General features: G+C 35.9%; 2 protein-coding genes and 1 pseudogene across 5 annotated transcripts; all 3 read right to left on the bottom strand.

Moving 5' to 3' along the window:
• Nucleotides 1-695: 695 nt before the first annotated feature.
• On the bottom strand, nucleotides 696-5,010 carry LOC128508588 (butyrophilin subfamily 1 member A1-like). 2 transcript variants are annotated; one of them, XM_053479973.1, is made up of 10 exons: nucleotides 4,959-5,010; nucleotides 4,518-4,578; nucleotides 4,211-4,258; nucleotides 2,918-3,262; nucleotides 2,633-2,803; nucleotides 2,277-2,402; nucleotides 2,050-2,139; nucleotides 1,928-1,939; nucleotides 1,748-1,813; nucleotides 696-1,413 (listed from the first exon to the last, which is right to left on the bottom strand). In XM_053479973.1, exons 3-10 carry the CDS (start codon nucleotides 4,254-4,256, stop codon nucleotides 887-889), a joined length of 1,383 nt encoding a protein of 460 aa, XP_053335948.1. In that variant the 5' UTR covers nucleotides 4,257-4,258; nucleotides 4,518-4,578; nucleotides 4,959-5,010; the 3' UTR covers nucleotides 696-886. The 2 variants fall into 2 exon arrangements, with proteins under 2 accessions (XP_053335948.1, XP_053335949.1); XM_053479974.1 differs by lacking the exon at nucleotides 1,928-1,939.
• Nucleotides 5,011-8,239: 3,229 nt separating this feature from the next.
• Nucleotides 8,240-13,574, bottom strand: LOC128508215 (butyrophilin subfamily 1 member A1-like; annotated as a pseudogene).
• A 4,785-nt stretch (nucleotides 13,575-18,359) lies between these two features.
• LOC128508586 (butyrophilin subfamily 2 member A2-like) lies at nucleotides 18,360-24,707 on the bottom strand. 3 transcript variants are annotated; one of them, XM_053479970.1, is made up of 10 exons: nucleotides 24,675-24,707; nucleotides 24,200-24,247; nucleotides 23,597-23,932; nucleotides 23,238-23,390; nucleotides 22,318-22,443; nucleotides 20,699-20,800; nucleotides 20,281-20,325; nucleotides 20,067-20,183; nucleotides 19,749-19,814; nucleotides 18,360-19,649 (listed from the first exon to the last, which is right to left on the bottom strand). In XM_053479970.1, exons 2-10 carry the CDS (start codon nucleotides 24,243-24,245, stop codon nucleotides 19,123-19,125), a joined length of 1,518 nt encoding a protein of 505 aa, XP_053335945.1. In that variant the 5' UTR covers nucleotides 24,246-24,247; nucleotides 24,675-24,707; the 3' UTR covers nucleotides 18,360-19,122. The 3 variants fall into 3 exon arrangements, with proteins under 3 accessions (XP_053335945.1, XP_053335946.1, XP_053335947.1); XM_053479971.1 differs by having other exon boundaries at nucleotides 20,699-20,788; XM_053479972.1 differs by lacking the exon at nucleotides 19,749-19,814.
• Nucleotides 24,708-24,721: the final 14 nt, after the last annotated feature.

Below are 24,721 nucleotides of genomic sequence, written 5' to 3'. Positions count from 1 at the left end.
TATATAAAAAAAAAATCTTTGAGGGACATCTCTGCCATTAAGGGTTCATGAAAATCAACTGCATCATTTGAATAAAAGATAATTGAGATTACCGTATTGGCCCGAATATAGGCTATATATATATTTTTCTAAATATCAATGTTCTGAATTTAAATTAAGTGATAAAAAGAATTTCATACAGTATCTGTGTGCTTAGATTGGAAATTAGGGTAAATTGCTCATTTTCAGCAGCAGATGGTAACTGTAAAGAAATGCTTTTTATGAGCTGAACAGTGCAGGAGTAAACCTGCTCGAAGAACAGATAATAAAATGTTTGATTATGGCCCGAGTACATATTAATTCTACCACATTAAGAATCGCTTTCAATATGGAATCGTGAAAATGATATAGAGCAACACAATGCAATTAGCAATAAATAAACAGTCAAATGTTAATATGATTAAAAATGGATTTGACTCGAACAGAACAGTGAAGTGAGACAGAAAATAGTCATATACTGTATGAACTTATTTATTTCATTCATTTAGTAGAATCAAAATTAGCTACTTCCAAAGTATTAATAACAGATAACATTAATTACAGTAAAACATCTATAACATTCAACATTTATAATCACCATGTAATTATATATACAGTGCTATTAAGTTTTAAGGCCAAATTTACTCTACTTGGTAAATGTGATATATCCAGAACATCCACTCAATCCGTTTTGTAACCTGAATCTGAACACGAGTAACTCTCCCTGTGTAAATACTGATACAGCTTGTGTAGTGTGAATACGCTTCTCTGATTTCATTAGGTTTATTTCAGTTACAGGAAGTTCTACCTGCTGAACATCACAACACACATCTGGATCTAATGCACTGTTGTAACTGACTCTGAGATTTCAGTCCTGATTGAGAATTCTGATAGGATGATCATCTTTCACTCCTGGACTGAGGAACGCGTAATACGTGCCCTGTGGGATGGTATTAAATGTGTAGAGATCATGTTTAAAGGGTTTATCTGCATTATAAAAGGTAAGTTTGCGACGTTCACAGTCTAAATGCAGCCCTAATGTGTACATGTTACATTCAGTGGATATTTTACTAAAATCATGAGTATTAGCGTATAACCCACTGCCTTCTTCATAACAGAGAGCTCTGAGGACCTTCTCCGAGTGGGGTTTCTGAGTCTCCGAGTGGGGTTTCTGAGTCACTCCTACACACCATGATGATTTCGGCTGTGCCCTTGATGTTTTATCCCAGATCATCACCTCCCAGTAGTGCTGCCCTGAGCCGAACTTCTCTTTACTCACAACATCAGGAAATTTACAGTCAGATTTACTGTTTAGTGTTTTATAGGAAACACTTTTCCCGTCCCTGGAGACTTTCAGACATTTAGCAGCTGTTGATGGATCCAGAGTGAGACTCACTGTTGATTAAAAGGATATCAGGTTTAAAGTTTATTTATTTTATGAGATGTATAAGTGAATGGATATTAAACACAAAACAATAATAAACGCTAATGAACCTTTATATTTCTGCCAAACTGGTTGCTCTTCAGTCGGTTCTGAAGCTGCAGTGAGTGAACTGATACCTGTGAAGAGACACGTGACATGGAACATTTAATTTTATACATATGAATAAATTCAATCTTGCAAGGATGCAGTTTGTTAACAAAAATATTTTGACAGTGATTCTTATTATAAACTATGATTATGAGAAGTGGCTTAGTGAAAAGATTCAGTGTGATCAAACAAAATGACCTCGCTTGGTGTTCTCTGTAGTGTTGAGAGGAACACTCTCTGATTGTAAAGACTCGTGAGAGTTAACTGTGTGACAGAAATGGAAGAAATAATGATTAGTACAGCTGAGTGGAAACAATTAAAATGTAAAATTCTGAGTTGTTCTCTGAGGTTAGTACAGTGAATAAGAATTAATGTTACCTGCTGCTTTTGCTTTTTTTATGAGATGAACAGTGCGGGAGTAAAAAAATAAATAAAATAAAATATTTAATCATCCTATGAGGAAACTTTATATTACATAAAACCAAATATTTCATGAATACCTTTTTTGAATAAAATTAGAAGAATAGTGAAGATGATGATGATGATAATTAATGACACCACCAGAGTCAAGATGAACGCCTTCCAGAATCCTGACAAAAGATCATCAGCAGTTTATAATGTTTCTAATCGGATCTAAGCACGATGGGACATACAGGGATTCAGTAGGTCATGAGTTCTTACTTTCTGCCTCCTGAGTGGTACAGAGTTCTGACTTCTGATTTCTTACCTCTGAGTGGAACAATTCTGCTCTCTCTCACTTCCTGATGGTTTAAACCCACAGTACAGGAGATCCAGTCTGACTGAGACGGAGATACAAGCAACCACGAGCTCACACTCACTAAGCCTTCAGAGTCTGAGAGAGACAGAACAATGAGTGTTAGTGAGACTCCTTTATGTTAGTGAGATTTCCTAATAATTGTCTGTTTTCTAAATCTATTTATTTTAACCAAATATTAAGGGTGAAGTCTAATGATTTTTGTTTAATATTACATTTTTTGTATTCCTATTGTTCTTTTCCTGTATCAAACTCTAATAAACACTGAACTGATTTATGATTAATGCAGGTTGTGTTAGATCAGATACCAGTTCTGTAGTGAGTGTGGGTGTTTGGGAGTTCTCGTCCTGCGCTGTCTCTCCAGGTGAGTGTGGGTTTTGGTGACCATCCACCTGATGTACAGGTCACATTCACCCCTAGTACGTGAGATGTTAATATTCCAGCATCCGCAGATGAGACAACAACAGGAGAACCCAGTGCTGAGGAGACGGTTAAGAACAATTACTATTACTTAAACTATTACTCCACACGCATAATGTTGGTGGAATTTTTTAAAAAGATATATAGGGAGGAGACATTCTTCTTCCTCTTACCTTTCACAACCAGGTTCACGCTGGCCTTCTCATACCAACTGATGCTCTGAGCATGGCACACATATTCTCCTTCATCTGCCGCTGTGAAATTATTCAGTTCCAATGAGATGTTCCCTTTCTCCAGTTCTCCAATCAGAGACACTCTGTCCTTGTACCTGGCATCTCTCCTGATCTCCTGCACATTTTCGGCTTTGTGGAGCATAACTGTTTTTTTAGAGTCTTCGTTCTTGTACCACTGGACTTCAAAAGTTTTGGAGTTTAAAGGTGGAGAAAGACTGCAGGGCAGAACAACTGAGGAACCCAACTGTGCTGAGACCGAAGATTCAGGGACAACCAGGGAGAACTCTGAGTGAGGGATGTGTGTGAAAAATACATAAAAATATTAATTAACTCACGACTTCCGGCAAACTGTTCAATATATACACTGCAAATTAGAACGGGTACCAAGATAAAATCCGGTTCTTCATATTAAATAGAATAATAATAATAGAAATATTTTATATTTCTATAGTATATAGAATAATTTATTTGATTACTTCTCTCAAAGGATTCTCAGAAGTCCCATGCAAAATCCTACAACATATGTTTCCAAGTAGAACTAATTACAAAGGTAAGATTTCTTAATTAAACAATGAACTATTAAACATCTCCTTTTTACAGAAAAGTGCAGTGATAATTTACCTTAAACATCAAATCACTTAAATAATTGGTTTGATCGTGTGAAGCTGCTTTGCGAATATTGTCAGTTGTTAAAAGCGCTATACAAATAAAACTGAATTGAATTGAAAATCAGGTGCTATGAATTAACGAGAACAAAAAAGAGCAGTAATTTGGACCATGCACACATCCAGATGTGTTCTTCAAGGGTTCTTTGAGGGTTGAATTTCTAATTAAATGTTCTTCAGTTAGACTTAAGCTAACCCTTTAAACGTTTTATGTAGAATCCTAACTGAGGGTTTCACCTATCTGAAAAAAAACTGGTCTGAAAGTATGTTTTCCATTTTATTTTAAGTATAGGAATAGGAAAATAGGAATAGGAAAATATTTTGCTGGCGGATTACCCAGAGCTTAATTTATAAGGTGTTTTTTTTTTAAATCTATCTTTCTGTCTAAATCAAATTTAAAAACTGCTTAATGTAAGCTACAATTAAGAAAACATCCTGCAACTTAGTGTGAAAAAGTCCTCAGTTAAACTTGATGTCAGTAAACATGGTTGTGTTAAATTTGTTGTTTAAACTTGGTTACGTCTGTAGTGCAACAATAAAATGTACAAATTGCACATAAATAAATTACCTGCTGCAGAACAGACGAGAACCGATGCAATGCAGATCAGTAGCATGACTGTAAATAATAATAATAATAATAATAATAATAATAATAATAATAAATGTGTAAATCTATATGAATGTATAAGACAACACAGTCATAAGCTATGGGTTATCTAATGAGGAAACGGTGTGTTAGTTCAGTTCAATAAATACAGGTGTGTTAATAAACGACACAATTACTAATTACTACATCAGCACATATTGTTATATTGAAAGAAAGTAAATCTGCCGGCTAATGATACAGTATATTCCTCCTTTAAATATTTATTTACCTGTTCGTTTGTCCGTTTCACTCGTTTCTTTCAAGTGAGCAGAGAGCGGGGATAGAGTCCACTAGGACATCAGATAAGGAAGACAAACCAAAAGAAAACTCTTATTTTACAGCTATGATATGATACATTACAGTACATACAGTATCTACACATCTTATATACACTACACACACAAATACACACACACACACACACACACACACTACAAATCCTACACACACACACAACACACATACACACACACCCACACATTACTCACATGCACACACACACTCTACCCATCCTACACACACATGAACACACACACACACACTACCCATTCTACACACACACACACACACACACACACACAAACACACACACACACATCCTACACACTCTACACACACACAGACACACATTACCCATCTTACACACACAAATAACTTCACTAATAACTACCTGGGTGACATTTTGATGGAAAGTAAATCTAACAGTTACAGTACGGTCCTTTCCTTTTATATATCTGTTTCTTTGTTTCTTTTCACATCTTTATTTTCTTCCCAGTAGGCACAAACAGGGAGGGTTTAGAGTCCACTAGAAACATAGATAAGGAATAAAAAGCGGTAGGGTTATTTTTTAACTTTACCGCTCTGATATCGTACATTACAATATATACAGTAAATGTTCATCTAAATTATGATCAATTGTTTAAGTCAAATTTAATTATGATTAAGAAGCAGCTTACAGTATATCTAATCCTGAGCTAAAGCTAGACGGCACGGTAATGTTAGTGTAATGTTAGAGTGTCTGAGCTAGCGTGATATTTGAAATAAATAACATTACAGCTTTGTTTCTTAATGCTGTGCGTTTGTGTTGTGTTCAGAACTGTGATCTGTCTTGTTATTGATTTCAGCATATTCTTCTTCTCTAATCTTTATCTTGATCAGTTTATTTATAGTTTGTGGAACTGTTTATTCATATTTGTTCTTATGTGATTTAATATCTACAAAACATGATCATAATACTTAGATATTGTTGTAAATGTGTTAATAAAATTTTATTAGAAATTTACTGATTTCAATACAGTACCATCTGTACAAGATCAATCTGGCTGAAGATGGATCGACCCCAGAACACTAAAGGAGACAGAACTTCATTTTTTATTATTTATTTTTTTTATTTATTACAGTTTTTTACAGACGCTAGGACACATTTCTCAATACTTTGGTCACTTTTGCAAAACTTTTCACACAATTCTCCTAACTGACTTTCAGCCTGGCAAAGCAGTTCATTTTACATTCAAAATGCACTACAACTAGCAAAAGACTTATATCTGCACTATATGTTACTGGAATGAATCAGACATTATGCAGAATTCATCAATATTTTATGTTGTTTATTTATTTTTTGCACTAAGAAATACTAAGATTCTTTCCCTTCCCCCTGTGTAAGGTAACCGTTGAGTCCTAAGCAGAAATGCAAAAACCATTACACAAAAGTTTTTTTACTTCTGAAATGAGTGACATCCGTAGGCTGAGCGACTTCCCCGCCGGGATCAGGTGCCCTAACGCAGTCCTCTCTGCTGCCTTTTCTCTTTTGTGGCTGGGTTGCGAAGGCGGGCTCTACACGGGAGTGAAGGTGTCGCAGGAGTGCATGCACCTGTTCCCATGCTGTCCTCTGACAGAGAACGAAGGACGTCATTCCGGTCTCATCATTAAAGTCTCTGGGGGACGTAACAGAGTCCTGCTCGCGCGCCACTCTGGGTAGTTCCACCGTGCGACTCTTTGCTGAGCTTCCGGACCCCGGACTAAACTCAGCGCTTTGTTTTTATAATGCAGAGAAAGCCTGAGGTCCATTAATGTTAATTATGGGCAGCTGGCCCGACCTGGCAGCCCCGCCCCCTTTGCACACCTGCAGAAGGGGGACCATCTGCGTAGGGAGTCTATGGAGTGAGCGAGGAACGATAGCAGATTTAGGCGCACACCCATCACTGAGATTCGGAGCATTTCATTACCTGAATTGCCAAACAATACAAATTTATGCCATTTTTGGTGCCATTTAAATACAAAATAATTCTACAAAAGACCATATTTGACAAATTTGTCTTCTTTTTATTATGTGTCATGATCAGGCAAACTTACCTTGCTTGGTGTTTGCTGTAGTGTTAAGAGGAAGCGTCTCTGAGTTTAAAGATTCATGAGAATTAACTACATGATAGAAATGGAACAAAAACAATAAATTATCATTTTTCAGAGTGGGAAACTATTAATTCTATGGGACTGTTATATGGTCGATGAGGGGGAAGTCACGTGGCATGAGCCTTGTTGAAAACCAGTTTGAGATCATTGTATTCGGCAGGAACATTGGAGATGCCCAGAGGTTTGTCAGGCGTAGCCGGAGTAAAAGGCAGATGGAGCGCCCAGAGGAAGACGTCAGGCTCTTTCATTCCATCCACTTGAGATGGCGAGGGTCCGAAATTCTGTCAGAAGATGGCAACAAAGAGACGGAGAGATAGATCCAGATGCAGAGTTGCAGGTCGCAAGGTGTTGAGAAGCTGGGAGACTCTGTCCAGTAAGCAGGAAGGGTTTAGAGTCCACTAGGAAGAAAGATAAGGAATAGAAACCGTTAGACAGAGGTTATTTTTTAACCTTACCGCTCTGATATTGTCTGAGTTAGCGTGATATTTGAAATAAATAACCCTTACAGCTTTGTTTCTTAATGTTGTGCATTTGTGTCCAAAACTGTAATCTATCTTGTTATTCATTTCAGCATATTCTTCTTCTCTAATCTTTATCTTTATCAGTTCATTTATACTTTGTGTAACTGTTTATTCATGTTTGTTCTTATGTGATTTAACATCTACAAGACATGTTGATCAGATTACTGAGATATTGTTGTATGTTAATAATGTTGTATTAGAAATTTACTGCTACAATCTGTAATAAATCAACAGTACAAGATTAATCTGTATGAAAATGGATCGACACCAGAACACTGAAAGGAGACAGAACTTTATTTTAATGAATTAATTTTATTTATTTATTAGGATCCCCAGTACCTAAGTAGCCCCTCCTTCTGGGGTTCCCACAATTAAACATTACATCACAGTTTTAAAATATCAACAACAATAACAAAAAAAAGGAAGCATTAGCAACAACATAAACATAGCTCCATATTTAGTGTGACATAATGAAAGTTTTAAGACTGTGTTCATTACCACTCAAACCAGTGGATGAAAAAAATTAATCCTTAATAAAAAGTCTCTTTGACTGTATACTGTATCATTACACACTTATACAAGTACTTGTTAAACATTCCTCTTAACAAAAACATGATTTATTTTTTGAGACATGGAAAAAAAATTCTTCAATATTAAAATTATTAAAATATACGAGACAACATTACAGACTGCTTGTATAAAATTCCAGACAGTACAGTGATTATTATACAGCGCACTCTGATTGTACAGGAGTTTATGTCGAAATCGTACACTTCAGTGTGAACTACAGTTTTGTAGTGGCTCAGCGCTCGCCCTATCATCCGGAGATCGCTGTTTTGATTCCCGGGTAATGCTGTAACCTCTCGCAGCCAGACGTCTAGAGAGCTGATTGGCCGAGCTCTCTCAGAGGGGATGGGAGGTACTTCGTGCTCCCACATTAATCACACAACCAGGGGTGCCTGTGAGCTTGCGCAAGCGTAAGAAGGGGATAGCGCTGTCCTTCGAGTGTGTTACGTGTGAAGTGTGAATACGCGTCTCTGATTTCATTAGGTTTATTGTAGTTACAGGACGTTCTACCTGCTGAACATCACAACACACATCTGGATTTAATGCACTGTTGTAACTGACTCTGAGATTTCAGTCCTGATTGAGAATTCTGATAGGATGATCATCTTTCACTCCTGGACTGAGAAACGCGTAATACGTGCCCTGTGGGATGTTATAAAATGTGTAGAGATGATTATTAGAGGGTTTATCTGCATTATAAAAGGAAAGAGAGCGACTTTCACAGTTATAATGCAGCCCTAATGTGTACATGTTATATTCAGTGGATATTTTACTAAAATCATGAGTATTAGTGTATAACCCACTGCCTTCTTCATAACAGAGAGCTCTGAGGACGTTCTCCGAGTGGGGTTTCTGAGTCTCCGAGTGGGGTTTCTGAGTCACTCCTACACACCATGATGATTTCGGCAGTGCCTTTGATGTTTTATCCCAGATCATCACCTCCCAGTAGTGCTGCCCTGAGCCGAACTCCTCTTTACTCACAACATCAGGAAATTTACAGTCAGATTTACTGTTTGGTTTTTCACAGGAAACACTTTTCCCATCTCTGGAGACTTTCAGACATTTAGCAGCTGTTGATGGATCCAGAGTGAGACTCACTGTTGTTTAAAAAAATATCAGTTATAAAGTTTATTTATTTTATGGGATGTATAAGTAAATAGATATTAAAACACAAAACAATAATAAGGGCTGATGAACCTTTATATCTCTGCCAAACTGGTCGCTCCTCAGTCGGTTCTGAAGCTGCAGTGAGTGAACTGATACCTGTGAAGAGACACGTGACATGAAACATTTAATTTTATACATATGAATAAATTCAATCTTGCAAGGATGCAATTTGTTAAGAAATATATTTTGACAGTGATTCTTATCATACACAGAAACCATATTAAGAGAAATCTGTTATTTTTATTACTGTAATGTACTAATGGTCTAAACAAACAGAAGTGGCTTAGCGAAAAGATTCAGTGTGATCAAACAAAATGACCTCGCTTGGTGTTCTCTGTAGTGTTGAGAGGAACACTTTCTGGTTGTAAAGACTCGTGTGAGTTAACTGTGTGATAGAAATGGAAGAAATAATGATTACTACAGCTGAGTGGAAACAATTAAAAATGTAAAATTCTGAGCTGTTCTTTGAGGTTAGTACAGTGAAGAAGAATTAATGTTACCTGCTGCTTTTGCTTTTTTATGAGATGAACAGTGCGGGAGTAAACCTGATTAAAAAAAGACAACAAAATATATTATCATCCTATGAGGAAACGTTAACCCTATAAAGCCTGCTATATGAATGAATAGTCAGAAAATTCTATTTTTTCAGGATTGAACTGTTTATTGAACCATTTTGAGAGTTAAAAAAATAATAATTTTAATATCACCTGGGAATGTGTTGTTTTTTTTGTATCACATTTGAAACACCAGGCGTTTCAGGTGAATCAAATTTTTGTGTGCCTTAAAAACCTTACACACACAAACATGTTTTATAGCATTTAACAACTTTTTACAACAAGTTTAGTACTTTACACCGTGTGTAAAGTATATTTGGCAACTTGTTTAAGTTTCATGAAATGCCAAAAAGCAATTTCTGTCTTTGTTTAGACAAAGATTGACTTTGCATTTCTCACAGTAGACATGTGAGAAGTGACTTCCCGGGCAGTGCTTGCACCTCTGTCTTGTTTTCCATGTTGGTAAATGGAAATGGAAAAGTCAATTTCAGGACAACATCTCCAGAAACACCAACATCTGACTTCTCCTTATCTGGATTTTCTGCACCTTGGCAGACAGCAAAATCATAAAGGAACCCAGTTTGTCCAGCACATACCCACATCTTGAACCCCCATTTGTGAGGTTTTGATGGCATGTAAACACGAAGGTTAGACTTGCCTTTGAAAGGCACCATTACTTCATCCACTGCATGAAATTCTTCAGGAGAAATGAGAAGAAACTGTTGTCGAAGTTTTTCTAACCATGGTCTGATTTTTGGTCTTCTGGTCCTCAGACACACTGAGGTTGTCTTGAAAATGAATGAGTGTCAGCAATTTCAGGAATGGTTCTTGAGACATCACATCACACACTGTGGGGTACTTCGTCTCCATTTCCCAATAGTCTCTTACATTGGGCATCTGTACCAACCCCATGTGCATGTACATGCCAAGAACCTGTTCATTTTCTTTGGGTGTCTTGTTGACTGATGTTCCCAGTTTCCGTACACTGTACAAGATAGTTTGCTGTGCAATTTCCTGATTCATTTCATCAGTAACAAATTGCTTGAAATAAATGTATGGTGTCCATTCTGATCTTTCTATACAGACATTATCAATATGTCTATCAAAATCAACATTTGGACTTTCAAATGGCACTTTTCTCCATCTGTATGCTTTCTTTTTTACTTTGTCTTTTGCTGACTGCTTTGTTTTGCTCTGTTTTGATGTTACTGGTATGTCTGTTTCATCTACAGGTTCATCTTCTTCATCACTATCACTATGTGATCCCTCTGTAGCTGCCATTCCCTTAGGAGTCCATTCCTCATCACTACCATCATCATCTTCCTCCCCAAACTGTTCAATTTCACTTGATTTTCTATCATTTATCATATTTAGGACGTCTTCTACACTGTACTTTTTTGCCATCTAAATAATCAAATCATACAAACAATATATTGTTATATTTACAAATATATTGTTGACTCTTTACAACTGACAAATATACAATTCTGCTCAAAATAAGTACTAAAAGAAATATTCAAGCTTAAATTAAATAATATATTTAGTGCAGTTTGAATTACTGTGCATATAAAACAAACTTGATGCACTCATGCACTAAAACAACAATTGATGTACTGACCCATGAAATACATTTATATACCCATAGTATCATATTTGATACACACTTTTTCACCATGGTTTTTCTATAAATTATTTTATGAAAAATTAAGGTATTATGAGCTGTGTCACCTTAGTAAAGGTTTATTTTGAAATATACTAAATTATTTTTTTATTTCACTTACTGTAACTGTTCCAAAATTAGGGAATCTTATCACTTGAAAATTGCGTGAATCACGTGAAAACTTACACCTAGCATGCAGCCATGTTGGATTCTGGGGGAAACAGTGGCCTTTGCCACCTGTAGTGCATAGATCATCCTCTAGGGGGAGAATACATGTATAGGATTGTATACAACAGGTTTTTGAGGAAAATGGTACTCCTGTTAATGAGGTACAGGCCTTAGAAATATATGTATCAAATATGATACATATGGCGTTATAATGTCCATCTCTTTATATTAGATAAGACTGAATATTTCATGAATACCTTTTCTGTATAAAATTAGAAGAATGGTGAAGATAATGATGATGATGATGATAATTAATGACAGCACCAGAGTCAAGACGACCACTTCCTTCCAGAATCCTGCCAAAAGATCATCAGCAGTTTATAATGTTTCTAATCAGATCTGAGCACGATGGGACATACAGGGATTCAGTAGGTCATGAGTTCTTACTTTCTGCCTCCTGAGTGGTACAGAGTTCTGACTTCTGATTTCTTACCTCTGAGTGGAACAATTCTGCTCTCTCTCACTTCCTGATGGTTTAAACCCACAGTACAGGAGATCCAGTCTGACTGAGACGGAGATACAAGCAGCCACGAGCTCACACTCACTAAGCCTTCAGAGTCTGAGAGAGACAGAACAATGAGCCTCACATCCTTTATGTCAGTGAGATTTCCTAATAATTGTCTGATTCATTAATCTATTTATTTTAACAAAATCTCAAGGGTGATATCTAATGATTTTTGTTTAATATTACATTTTTTGTATTCCTATTGTTCTTTTCCTGTATTAAACTCTAATAAACACTGAACTGATTTATGATTAATGCAGGTTGTGTTAGATCAGATACCAGTTCTGTAGTGAGTGTGGCTGTTTGGGAGTTCTCGTCCTGCGCTGTCTCTCCAGGTGAGTGTGGGTTTTGGTGACCATCCACCTGATGTACAGGTCACATTCACCCCTAGTATGTGAGATGTTAATGTTCCAGCATCCGCAGATGAGACAACAACAGGAGAACCCAGTGCTGAGGAGAAGATTAAGAGCAATTACTATTACTTAAACTATTACTCCACACGCATAATGTTGGTGGAATTTTTTTCCTCTTACCTTTCACGACCAGGTTCACGCTGGCCTTCTCATACCAACTGATGGTCTCAACAAAGCACACATATTCTCCTTCATCTGCCACCGTGAGGTTCTTCAGTTCCAATGAGATGTTCCCTTTCTCCAGTTCTCCAATCAGAGACACTCTGTCCTTGTACCTGGCATCTCTCCTGATCTCCTGCACATTTTCCGCTTTGTGGAGCAGAACTGTTTTTTCAGAGTCCTTGTTCTTGTACCACTGGACTTCAAAAGTTCTGGTGTTAATAGGTGGAGAAAGACTACAGGACAGAACAACTGAGGAACCCAACTGTGCTGAGACCGAAGATTTAGGGACAACCAGGGAGAACTCTGAGTGAGGGATGTGATTGAATGAAAATATATGAAAATATTATTTAACTCACAATTTTTAGCAAACTGTTCAATATATACACTGCAAATTATAACAGGTACCAAGATAAAATCTGGTTCTTCATATTAAATAGAATAGTAATAAGAGTTCACTGTTTTATTTGGTTATTTCTCTCAAAGGAATCTCAAAGGTTTCATGCAGAATCCTACAACATATGTTTCAAAGTATAACCATTTACAAAGGTTTAAAGATTTATATAAAAAATCTACTATTTTACAGAAAAGTACAGTGATAATTTACCTTAAACATCAAATCACTTGAATAATTCTTTTGATCGTGTGAAGCTGCTTTGCAAAAATGTCAATTGTTAAAACGCTATACAAATAAACTGTATTGAATTGAAAATCAGGGGCTATGAATTAACGAGAACAAAAAAGAGCAGTAATTTGGACCATGCACACATCCAGATGTGTTCTTCAGGGGTTCTTTCAGGGTTGAATTTCTAATTAAATGTTCTTCAGTTAGACTTAAGCTAACCCTTTAAATGTTTTATGTAGAATCCTAACTAACGGTTTCCCTATCTGAAAAAAAGCTGTTCTGAAAGCATTCTTTCCGTTTTCTTTTCATTGTTTATGAATAGGAAAAACAAGTTGTTGTTTGAACTTAGAATAAATTTCTGGTTATTTTTTTCACTAGTTCTAATGTCTGTACTGCAACAATAAAATGTACAATTGCACATAAATAAATTACCTGCTGCAGAAGAGGCGAGAACTGACGCAATGCAAATCAGTAGCATGGCTGTAAACAACAATAATAATAATAATAATAATAATAATAATAATAATAATAATAAGTGTGTCAATGTAGAAGACTACACAGTCATACGCTAATGAGAAATGATGTTAGTTAAATAAATACAGCTGTGTGTTAATAAATGACACACTTACTAATCACTACATCAACACATATTGTTATATTTATAGAAAGAAAATCTGACATCTAAAGATACAGTATATTCCTGTTTGAAATATTTATTTACCTGTTCATTTGTCCGTTTCACTCCTTTTTGTCCTACGAGCAGAACGCGGAGTTAGAGTCCACAAGGACATCAGATAAGGAATAAAAACCGAAAGAAAACTCTTATTTTACAGCCCTGTCCCTCTATGATATTATACATTACTGTCACACCTGGCCCACCTGGTGTGTTTTTTGAAGACCTCCACCAAGGTCAAAGTCAAGGCTGAGAGCGTTTTAGCCCTTCCTGTTTGACGTAAGGTGGAAGGGGCTATTTCTTTTGAAAACTATTATTGTTGGACTTACCCGGCCCAACGACATGTAACAAAAACATTCAATTAAATGAAAACAAATAAAATACAGGTAGTCCCCGACTTACAAACATTTAAGCTTACGAATTTTCGCATGTACGAACGACCCCAAGGTCTACGACCATTTGGAGATATAAACAAATCACGGAAGTAGTTCCCGTGTTGTACAAAAAATAGACACTGCAGTGCACCAGATAACAATATTCACAATTATATATTTAGTATATATTATTATTATTATTATTATTATTATTATTATTATTGTTATTAATAATATTTTCAGTGTTTAAGTGAATGTATAAAATGTCTAAAGTCCGGTATATATTGTTATATATATATATGTGTGTGTGTGTGTGTGTGTGTGTTTGCGCGTGTTGGCGTGTGGGGAAAGGGGACAGAGATTTAGTCAAGTGGATTGCTATAAGAAAGGCAGATAAGACATGCACTATTCCCGGCTGAACATAAGCACTTTACTCTTTAACTAATGTTTAAAAAATAGACATTTGGCTGTAAATTGTATGAATCATGACCAATATACAGTACATAATAAACATACACAATAATATATATATAGATCTACTATAAATTACATGATACTACGTCATCCTTTTTAATATACAGGCTGTTATACCCTTGCCTTACTACTGTACAATATTTTAAATAGACTTATTTTAACACTGATAATATATTTTTAAATGAATATAAAGCATTTACAGCGAAAAAAAATATTTTAAACATTGAAAACCTCGTCTTAAGTGCTACCTGAATTATTTTATTAATTACAATTTATAATTAATAACAATCTCCCTTTAAGAAACCTAAAATATACCAATGACCCAATAAACCATGAACAATATAACTTCAATATAACATAATAATATGCTTAAACAATCAAGTATCTATATATCTTAAACCACACAACAAGAGCTGAGAGGTAGGAGAAAGACTTTAATCATGCAAGTTAATATATGCATGACCATATTCACACCAGCCAGACGCTTATAAAGTGTAAAGTACGTATAAAGTGCGCATCCACAAACAGCGCCACTGCACTTCCTTTAATGAACCACAAAAGTCTGTGATGTGAAACGCAAACACAAATGTTAAACAAATAAGAATAAAGTTTCCATATTAGAGTTAACATAAAGGAATAAACAAAACATAACCATTAAAGAGTTTTCCTTATACATTTCTTTAAATTAAGTCCTTCCATGTAACACTTGTAAAAGCCATCTATGGTAACACTGCCCTCTATTGCTGGAGGTAAAGACGACATCCCACCTCCGCGCTGGGGGAGTTTAATGGTCATTTACAAGACTCACTTCGTCAAACTTTAAAAACAAATCCGACTTACAAATATTATTATTATTATTATTATTATTATTATTAAATAATAACAATCAATGGTTGTGTGTGTATATTTGTCTGTGTGTCTCATATGACATTATGTGGTCATCACTGCTTGTCTAGTCTTAAATTCTTAAATTCTTACTGGTACTATGTAGCCAAAAGGAGATGGGAATAAAAAGAAAGCTAGTGCACTATTTATTGTGTACAATCTCTTGTTCCACACACCAAGTAGTGCCCTTGATCAGGAGTTAGAGTGTGATTTGGGATTCACGAGCGGTTCAGAAGGACTTAGAAGTGATGAGTGCAGAGACGGCGTGTTGTTTAAGACGCCATAACGTTATCAGATGTGTGTTCTTACTGAAAGTGCTTCTGTGACTGGGTGTGAATGTGGGTTTAGTCAGACAGCTGCTCTCTCCTCAGTACTGCGGACCGTACAGACCTACTCTCACCCACGCTGAGACACACAGTGTCATTAACCACTGGACAACGCCTGGGACACGCCCACTCATACTGTACATATAGTTACACGTCACAGTGCTGTTACTGTCTATTATCAGCACTCATAGAGTAGTTAAAACTTGATATTCTTTTATAAATCAAACATTGTGACACTAGTTTAGTGTGAGAGGAATAAAATACTCAGTAACTGTTGCATGTTATTCAGCATATCTCTTTAGGTTTAAAGGTGTTACTTGGTACACCATCAAACAACTTAAAAAAAATAAAATAAAACATTAAAGCAATAACATTAACATAGATTAATATTTAGTGGGACATAAAATAACATTTCCAAAACAGCGTTTAATATCACTCAAAACCGGTGGATAAAAAACTGCATTAACACTATAGAAACTAATCCTTAATCAGAAGTCACTCTGTGCTGAAAGTTTATTACAAACAGATTTAGTAAAGTGAGGGTTTAAGTCAGGGCCCCGACAGTGACAATAAAGAACAAACAGCCCACAGGTATCAGGGAAACAGACTGCGACTCCCAGCATACACACTCTGGCTCACCTGAGCACTAATCAAACACACCTACGGATATAAATACAACACAGAAGAACAGGAGCGTTGTGAAGTATCTGATCTAGTGTAATATTCATTTTGAGAATCCAGGAGCCCCTCTGAGAACAGCATTTACTGTATGTCCATACTGGACTCGGTAGGAGTAAATCAGTGTGTAGTAGGACCCACTCATAAAGCAGGTCACACTTTAGATTTAATATTATTATTCAGATTAAGTATAAGAAATTTATTCACAATTCCACTATCTGAAGTTATCTCAGATCACTATCTTGTCTCAATTCAAGTGTGTCACAGTAATAATGTACACACAGCGCCGCGCTACCGTATGAAACGTACATTCACATCAACTACCAAACAGAGTTTTATCAGTAATCTCCCAGAGTTCCCAACTTCGATTAGATCACCGTCTGACCCCACAGAACTCGATCAGGCGACTGAATATTTAGAGTCGACATTTCGCTATACCTTAGATAATGTAGCTCCAGTTAAAAGAAAAATTATTAGAGATAAAAAACTTGCTCCCTGGTATAACGATCACACGCGCACTTTAAAACAGACCGCTCAGAAATTAGAACGTAAATGGCGTCAAACTAAATTGCTAGTATTTCAAATAGCATGGAAGGAGAGCATCCTGAACTATAGAAAAGCTCTTAGTGTAGCTAGATCAACATATCTCTCCACTCTTATAGAAAATAACAAAAAAAAAAATCTCCACAACAACAACATACAGTAGTGAGGACTTCATGAACTTTTTCAATAACAAATCATAAATATTAGGCAAAAAATTTAACCAGACAATTTAAGTTATACAGATGATAACTAACATCGGAACCTAGAATACTTTACTCCCCTTGAAGAGAATGAACTAATTTCACTCATCTCTTCTTCAAATTCATCAACCTGTATATTAGATCCTGTACCGACACATTTTCTTAAGCAGATAGTATCAGCAATAACAGAACCCCTGTTGAGAATAATTTAAATGTTTACCCGGCAGTGGGTATGTTCCCAAATCCTTTATGGTTTAGTTATCAAACCGATTATTAAGATCCCTGACCTCGACCCCTGTCAGCTGTCCAGTTACAGGCCGAAATCAAACCTCGCCTTCATCTCTAAGATTCTGGAAAAGATAGTAGCGGAGCAGCTACGTTCAAAAATAGCATAAACGAACTGTATTAGTCAGGATTTCAGCCTCATCACCGCACAGAGACAGCACTAGTTAAAGTAGTCAATGACCTCCTATTGGCCTCTGATCAGGGTTGTGTAACCATGCTTGTGTTACTAGGGTGGAAGGATGCTGAGGTTGGACCTGCCAGGCAGGATGTCTAGAGGAAGACCAGAGAGGAGATTTATGGATGCATACCGAAAGACAAAGAAGAAGAAGAAGAAGTAAATGTTCATCTAAATTATGATCAATTGTCTTTATTTAAGTAAGATTTATTTATTTGTATTAAGAAGCAGGTTAAATCTAATCCTGAGCTAAAGCTAGGCAGCACGGTAATGTTAGTGTAATGTTAGAGTGTCTGAGCTAGCGTGATATTTGAAATAAATAACCCTAAATTTCTTAATGTTGTGCGTTTCTGTGGTGTTCAGAACTGTGATCTGTCTTGTTATTGATTTTAGAATATTCTTCTTCTCTAATCTTTATCTTGATCAGTTTATTTATAGTTTGTGGAACTGTTTATACATATTTGTTCTTATGTGATTTAATATCTACAAAATATGTTGATCAGATTACTGAGATAGTTTTGTAAATGTGTTGATACAATTCTATTACAAATTTCCTCATATTAATATGAAATACAGTACAGTACAATGTGTAATATAGAAAGAGTTCAAGATCAATCTGGCTGAAAATGAATCGACCCCAGAACACTGAAAGGAGACAGAACTTTATTTTTATTGATTTATTAGTATTCCCATTAGCTCTTACCTAAGTAGCCCCTCTTCCTGGGGTCCCCACAATTAAACATTACATCACAATTTAAACAAAATCAACAACAACTAAAAAGATCAATAAAAACATATCATAGCTCAATATTTAATAACATAAAATGAAAATGAAAGTTTTAAGATAGAGTTCAACACGACTCAAACCCAATGGATGAAAAAAATTATTCCTTAATAAAAGTCTCTCTGTACTGAGAGTTCAATAGAAACAGATCCCCGAGTGACTGTATACTGTATCATTACACACTTATACAGGTTCTGAAAAAAAAAACTAATACAGTACTTGTTTAAAATTCCTCTTTATAAAAACATGTTTTATTTTTGAGAAAATGGAAAAAACATTCTTTGGATGCATGCTTAATATGAAAATTATTAAAATATACATGAGACAACATTACAGACTGCTTTTATAAAATAGACAGTACAGTGATTATTCTACACTATTATTAATGTTGAAATCGTACACTTCAGTGTGAACTACACACCAGTCATGTGTGAACATCCACCTAATCCGTTTTGTAACCTGAATCTGAACACGAGTAACTCTCCCTGTGTAAATACTGATACAGCTTGTGTAGTGTGAATACGCTTCTCTGATTTCATTAGGTTTATTTTAGTTACAGGACGTTCTACCTGCTGAACATCACAACACACATCTGGATTTAATGCACTGTTGTAACTGACTCTGAGATTTCAGTCCTGATTGAGAATTCTGATAGGATGATCATCTTTCACTCCTGGACTGAGGAACGCGTAATACGTGCCCTGTGGGATGAAATTAAATGTGTGGAGATGATTATGAGAGGGTTTATCTGTATTATAAAAGGAAAGAGAGCGACTATCACAGTTTAAATGCAGCCCTAATGTGTACATGTTATATTTAGTGGATATTTTACTGAAATCATGAGTATTAGTGTATAACCCACTGCCTTCTTCATAACAGAGAGCTCTGAGGACCTTCTCCGAGTGGGGTTTCTGAGTCTCCGAGTGGGGTTTCTGAGTCACTCCTACACACCATGATGATTTCGGCTGTGTCTTTATTGTTTTATCCCAGATCATCACCTCCCAGTAGTGCTGCCCTGAGCCGAACTCCTCTTTACTCACAACATGAGGAAATTTACAGTCAGATTTACTGTTTGGTTTTTCACAGGAAACACTTTTCCCGTCCCTGGAAACTTTCAGACATTTAGCAGCTGTTGATGGATCCAGAGTGAGACTCACTGTTGTTTAAAATAATATCAGATATAAAGTTTATTTATTTTATGAGATGTATAAGTGAATGGATATTAAACACAAAACAATAATAAAGGCTAATGTACCTTTATATTTCAGCCAAACTGGTCGCTCTTCAGTCGGTTCTGGAGCTGCAGCGAGTGAACTGATACCTGTGAAGAGACACGTGACATGGAACATTTAATTTTATACATATGAATAAATTCAATGTTGGCATAAATTCAACAATTTTGGCAGGATTTAAAGATTTATTTATTATTTTTGACAAGTGATTCCTATTATAAGTACACAATAAACTATGTTGAGACAAATCTGTTCTTTTTATAACTGTAATGTACTAATGATCTAAACAAATGAAAAACGGTGTAGTGAAAAGCTTTAAAGTCGTGATTAAACAAAATGACCTCGCTTGGTGTTCTCTGTAGCTTCGAGAGGAACAGTCTTTGGTTGTAAAGACTCATGATTGTTCTCTGTAGTGTTGAGAGGAAGCGTCTCTGGTTGTAAAGACTCGTGAGAGTTAACTGTGTGGCAGAAATGGAAGAAAAAAAAACAGATTAGTAAAATGCATTATTCTGAGTTTTTGTCTAAAAGTACACAGAGGAGAAGAATAAGTGTTACCTGCTGCTTTAGCGTTTTTATGAGATGAACAGTGAGGGAGTAAACCTGATTAAAGGAAAGACATTCACATTACTGACACAAATAAAGCAGCGTAAATACATCATTACATATACGCGTATATCAGTGGATATTATGTGAATAATAATTTTACTACTGTCCTTATTAACTTCTAAGTCAAGTATAACAAGTTTTATAAAGAGAACAGAAACTAATGTTTCTCATAGATGTTACACAACATAAATTGTAACTAAAAATGTATAAAACGTTAATCAACCTTCTGTTATTTTTTCATAAAGAAGTTATTGTAATTCAGGCCATATTAATGTTATACCTCGTGGCGAGGAAAGTATCACTCCATGATTGTTATTGTTTTCCTTCTTATATAGTTAATATACTGAATATTTGGTGCATACATTACCTTTTCTAATTAAAATCAGAAGGATGGCGAAGGTGATGAGGACAGTTAATGACAGCACCAGAGTCGAGATGAACGCTTCCTTCCAGAATCCTGACCAAAAATCTTCAGAGCATCAGTTAGAAATAAAGTATTTATATCACTATATGCAAAGTGTAGTAAGAAAAAGATTTTTTGCAAAAACATGGGAATTTACATTCTGGTTATTGTTAGCAAACCAAAAAGGGAGAAAATGTACAAATACATGCTCAGAAAAACTACATTGTACCTCGTGTAATATCATCAGCCATAAATCTTTTGTTCCTTTAGTATATACAGTGTATGTGTGTGTGTGTGTGTGTGTGTGTATATGTATATATATATATATAGAGAGAGAGAGAGAGAGAGAGCATAATTTGTTCAGGAAGCAAGCTTGTATTCCAAAAGAAAATTTGTAAACCAAATTTAATTTCCCCATAATAAATAATGGAAACTTAAATTATTCATTCCAAAGCCCCCCAAAAAAATACATAGAACAAAAAATATAAAGTAAAAATAAAACAAATTAACCTGCACTTTACCTTAAAATGTGTGTGTGTGTGTGTGTGTGTGTGTGTGTGTGTGTGTGTGTGTGTGTGTGTGTGTGTGTGTTTGAATCTAAAGTAAGCTCCCCTCTCCCTCTTCTAATCTTACACAGTTACCCTTCCTCCACTCTTTTCACACACAACGGTAACGGTAATGGTTTTAATAAACAAGAAATCTCTCTAATGACACTCGATTGAGCGACACACTAATGGAATCACTGCTGTAAAGTAAAAATAAAACAAATTAACCTGCAATTTACCTTGAAAAAGAATCATGACAGAGCAGTGTTTTTGTGTAGAGCAGAGAGAAAGAGTGTGTGTTTGTCAGGGTGAAAGTAGGAGGGGTTTCTGTGTGTGTGGGGGGGGGGGGGGGGTCTGGGGGGATACGGTGTCCAATGACGCACACACAGAGCAGGCTGAGCCTTTAGCAGAGAGAGAAAATAAATCTTTAACCTCTCTAATAAGACTTGCTTTTGCTTTACACATGCGCTGTACACACATGCCTACAGACATAAAATTAAATATGTTTTACACACACACACACACAAACACACAGTGTTATAGTAAACAGTACACGTGTGCACGAATGTTGATTATACCAGTAAGAGACTAGCACTAAGACTCAGCAGGGGAGACGATTACCCACAATTCCACAGCACAAGAGAGAGAAAAACGTGACGCTCGGCATCAAAACAAGAAGTGCATGCGTTATACATGATACTCGGTACATGGTACTGTAAACCAACACTTGTTAGTTTTCCAAGTCAAAATTTATTAAAAATCTTGCAACACTCGCAAACCACGTTACTCGTAATCCGAGGTTTCACTGTATGTGTAGTATCTGCTACCTGGGAAAATACCTCTAATCTATCAATTTTTTAGAATGAAGGTACATCAGTGGTCCCTAATGTTCAACTCTAAGATTTAAATCATTTTGAAACCTATTCTTACTTTTCTACATTTCCTGGTGAAACTTATTACTAACGGTGCAAAAGTTATATCCTTAATGCCAAACCTCCAACTACAAGGGAAATACTGTTAGCTACATCATTAACTTACCTTTGCGTGGTTCAATTCTGCTCTCTTTCATTTCCTGATGGTTTAAACTCACGGTACAGGAGATCCACTCTGAGTCAGACCGAGAGTAAAGCATCCATGAGCTCACATTCACCAAATCTTCTGAGTCTGAAACAGAAAGAAAAAGAATGAAAATTTACACATTGTACTCCACATGCTATGTATTGTTTTGTGGTAAGGTTTCTAACAAATACATTAGAATATTAATGTCTAAAAAACTAAAAAAAACTTGACTGGCTATGATAATATTCTGCATGGTGTGCCACAGGGGTCCATGCATGGACCACTTTTGCTCTACTTGTATGTGCTAATAGTAGGTCAAATTGAATAATTAAAAAGATTATATGTAAGAATAAACATTTATAGTTTATAATTGTACCAATTTGTAAACCATCTTGTAATTAATGCTTAAGATATAGTCAGTAATAGCTATTAGCAAAAAAATAATAAAAATGTGCTTTACTGATGGTTGTAGTAATAATCATAAACAACAGGTTTAGAAACAGTGCAATTAACCTTGCCTCTTTGTGGTCATCTGGTCATTATCAAGACCAATGTAATAGTCAATTTACTTGATTATCTAAAACATAAGATACATTTGAAGAACACAAAGAAAAGGCACATAGACACTGGTTTCTATTACAGTAGCTTTTTTGTTGTTAAATCTCTAATGGGCCTTCCATTATGCATTCCATTATCATTTTATGGTAGGCATTCTTTAGTGATACTAGTTATACTAGATCAGCTAGATCTGGTGTCCCTCTAAACACCCTTGCAGTCTTAAATATTTTCTTCAAGATAGGTTCTTCCACACTGTAACCATGGGCTTCATCTACAGCAGTCTTTGTGACCATGTATGTTCTATACAAATCACATTTAAATTTGTATTTTAAGTCACATGCCAGTTCCATAGTAAGTGTTGCTGTGTGGGAGTTCTTGTCCTGCACTGTCTCTCCAGGTGACGGTGGGTTTGGGGGACCATCCACGTGATGTACAGGTAACGTTCATTTTTTCTCCACTTTCCTGATATGACAGGACTGGAGTAGAACCTAACGCTGTGGTGAAGATAAAGGCAACAAAACGTCACTAGACAGTAGTCTGTACACATGTGTAAATGTCTGTCCTTCTTTCTTACCATTTCTAACATCAATAATTCATTAAATCAGAACGAGTATTGGGAGAATATGCAATTAAACACCAGTTAGCCTTAAAAGAGGTACTAGTAGCTAATATAGTTTTCTGTTGTCGGATTGTCTCATACCTTTTACAGTAAGGTTAATATTGGCCTTCTCATACCAACTGATGCTCTTTACATAACATGTATATTCTCCTCCATCAAGTGATGTGAGGTTGTCCAGTTTCAGGGAGACATTCCCGTTGTCCAGTTCCCCAATCAGAGACACTCTGCCTCTGTACTTGTCATTTTCAATGGTCTTCTGGTCATTGTAGAAAAGAACAAAGTTATCATAGTCACCATTCTTGTACCACCGAACATCAAAAGTTCTGGCATTTAAAGATGGAGAAAGACCACAGTGAAGGATGGCTGTGGAACCCAGCGGTTCTGAGACTGAAGCATCGGGGATGACAAGAGTGAACTCTGATGGAGAGACAAACACAAAATCAAGGTGCCATTTCAAGCCTCAGATGTCTCAGAGTAATTTAACGTATGGTTAAGGGTCTGGTTCAAGGATCCAACAGATTGGTGATTGATCTCAAAACATTCTGAACAGAAAAAGATAAGCCTTGAGCACAGAGCTTTCACTTTTTAAATAGTTTCTTAATTTTAAAATGCACGTTCAAATGCACAGATCAGGTGTATGTCAGTACTTTTCTACATGTACATTATTACACCTACTGTACGTACCTGCTGCTGAACAGGCGAGAAGAGATGCAAGACAGATGAATAACATGGCTGTGGGTCATAAACACAAATCATTAACTTTCTCCTGACATGTCTGCTTTTAGTGTTTGTTAGTGGTAACATTGAGTTTGTGTAAAATTAGCTTAACATAAACCAACTCCAAATGTCTGTGTGTCTGTGTAATGACTATAGAATTCAAATAATAATAATGTAATCATGAACTGTTGAAAAAAGACAAACAGTATATGCAGTGGAAAAAATGTGTACATTGACTTATCACCACGTTGAAGACAGAGAACTAAGAAGGTGAAGGTGTACTGTTCGTTTTCACCAGCAGAAAAAAAACACTGTTAACTGTTTTTTAACTACTTCCTGTTTTTTTTTTTTTTGTTCCTTTTTCAGCAAGACATTTACACATTATTACCTTCATGTTTATTTGACCAGGATTTACTTGGTTTTAACATATTTGTCCTCTTACCTTGTCCGTTTGTCCTCTGCACCGTCTTCTTCAAGATGTACTTTGTC

Source organism: Clarias gariepinus, chromosome 20, assembly GCF_024256425.1.
Source record: "Clarias gariepinus isolate MV-2021 ecotype Netherlands chromosome 20, CGAR_prim_01v2, whole genome shotgun sequence".
Classification (NCBI taxonomy): domain Eukaryota; kingdom Metazoa; phylum Chordata; class Actinopteri; order Siluriformes; family Clariidae; genus Clarias; species Clarias gariepinus.
This window is presented reverse-complemented; position numbering and strand designations above follow the sequence as displayed.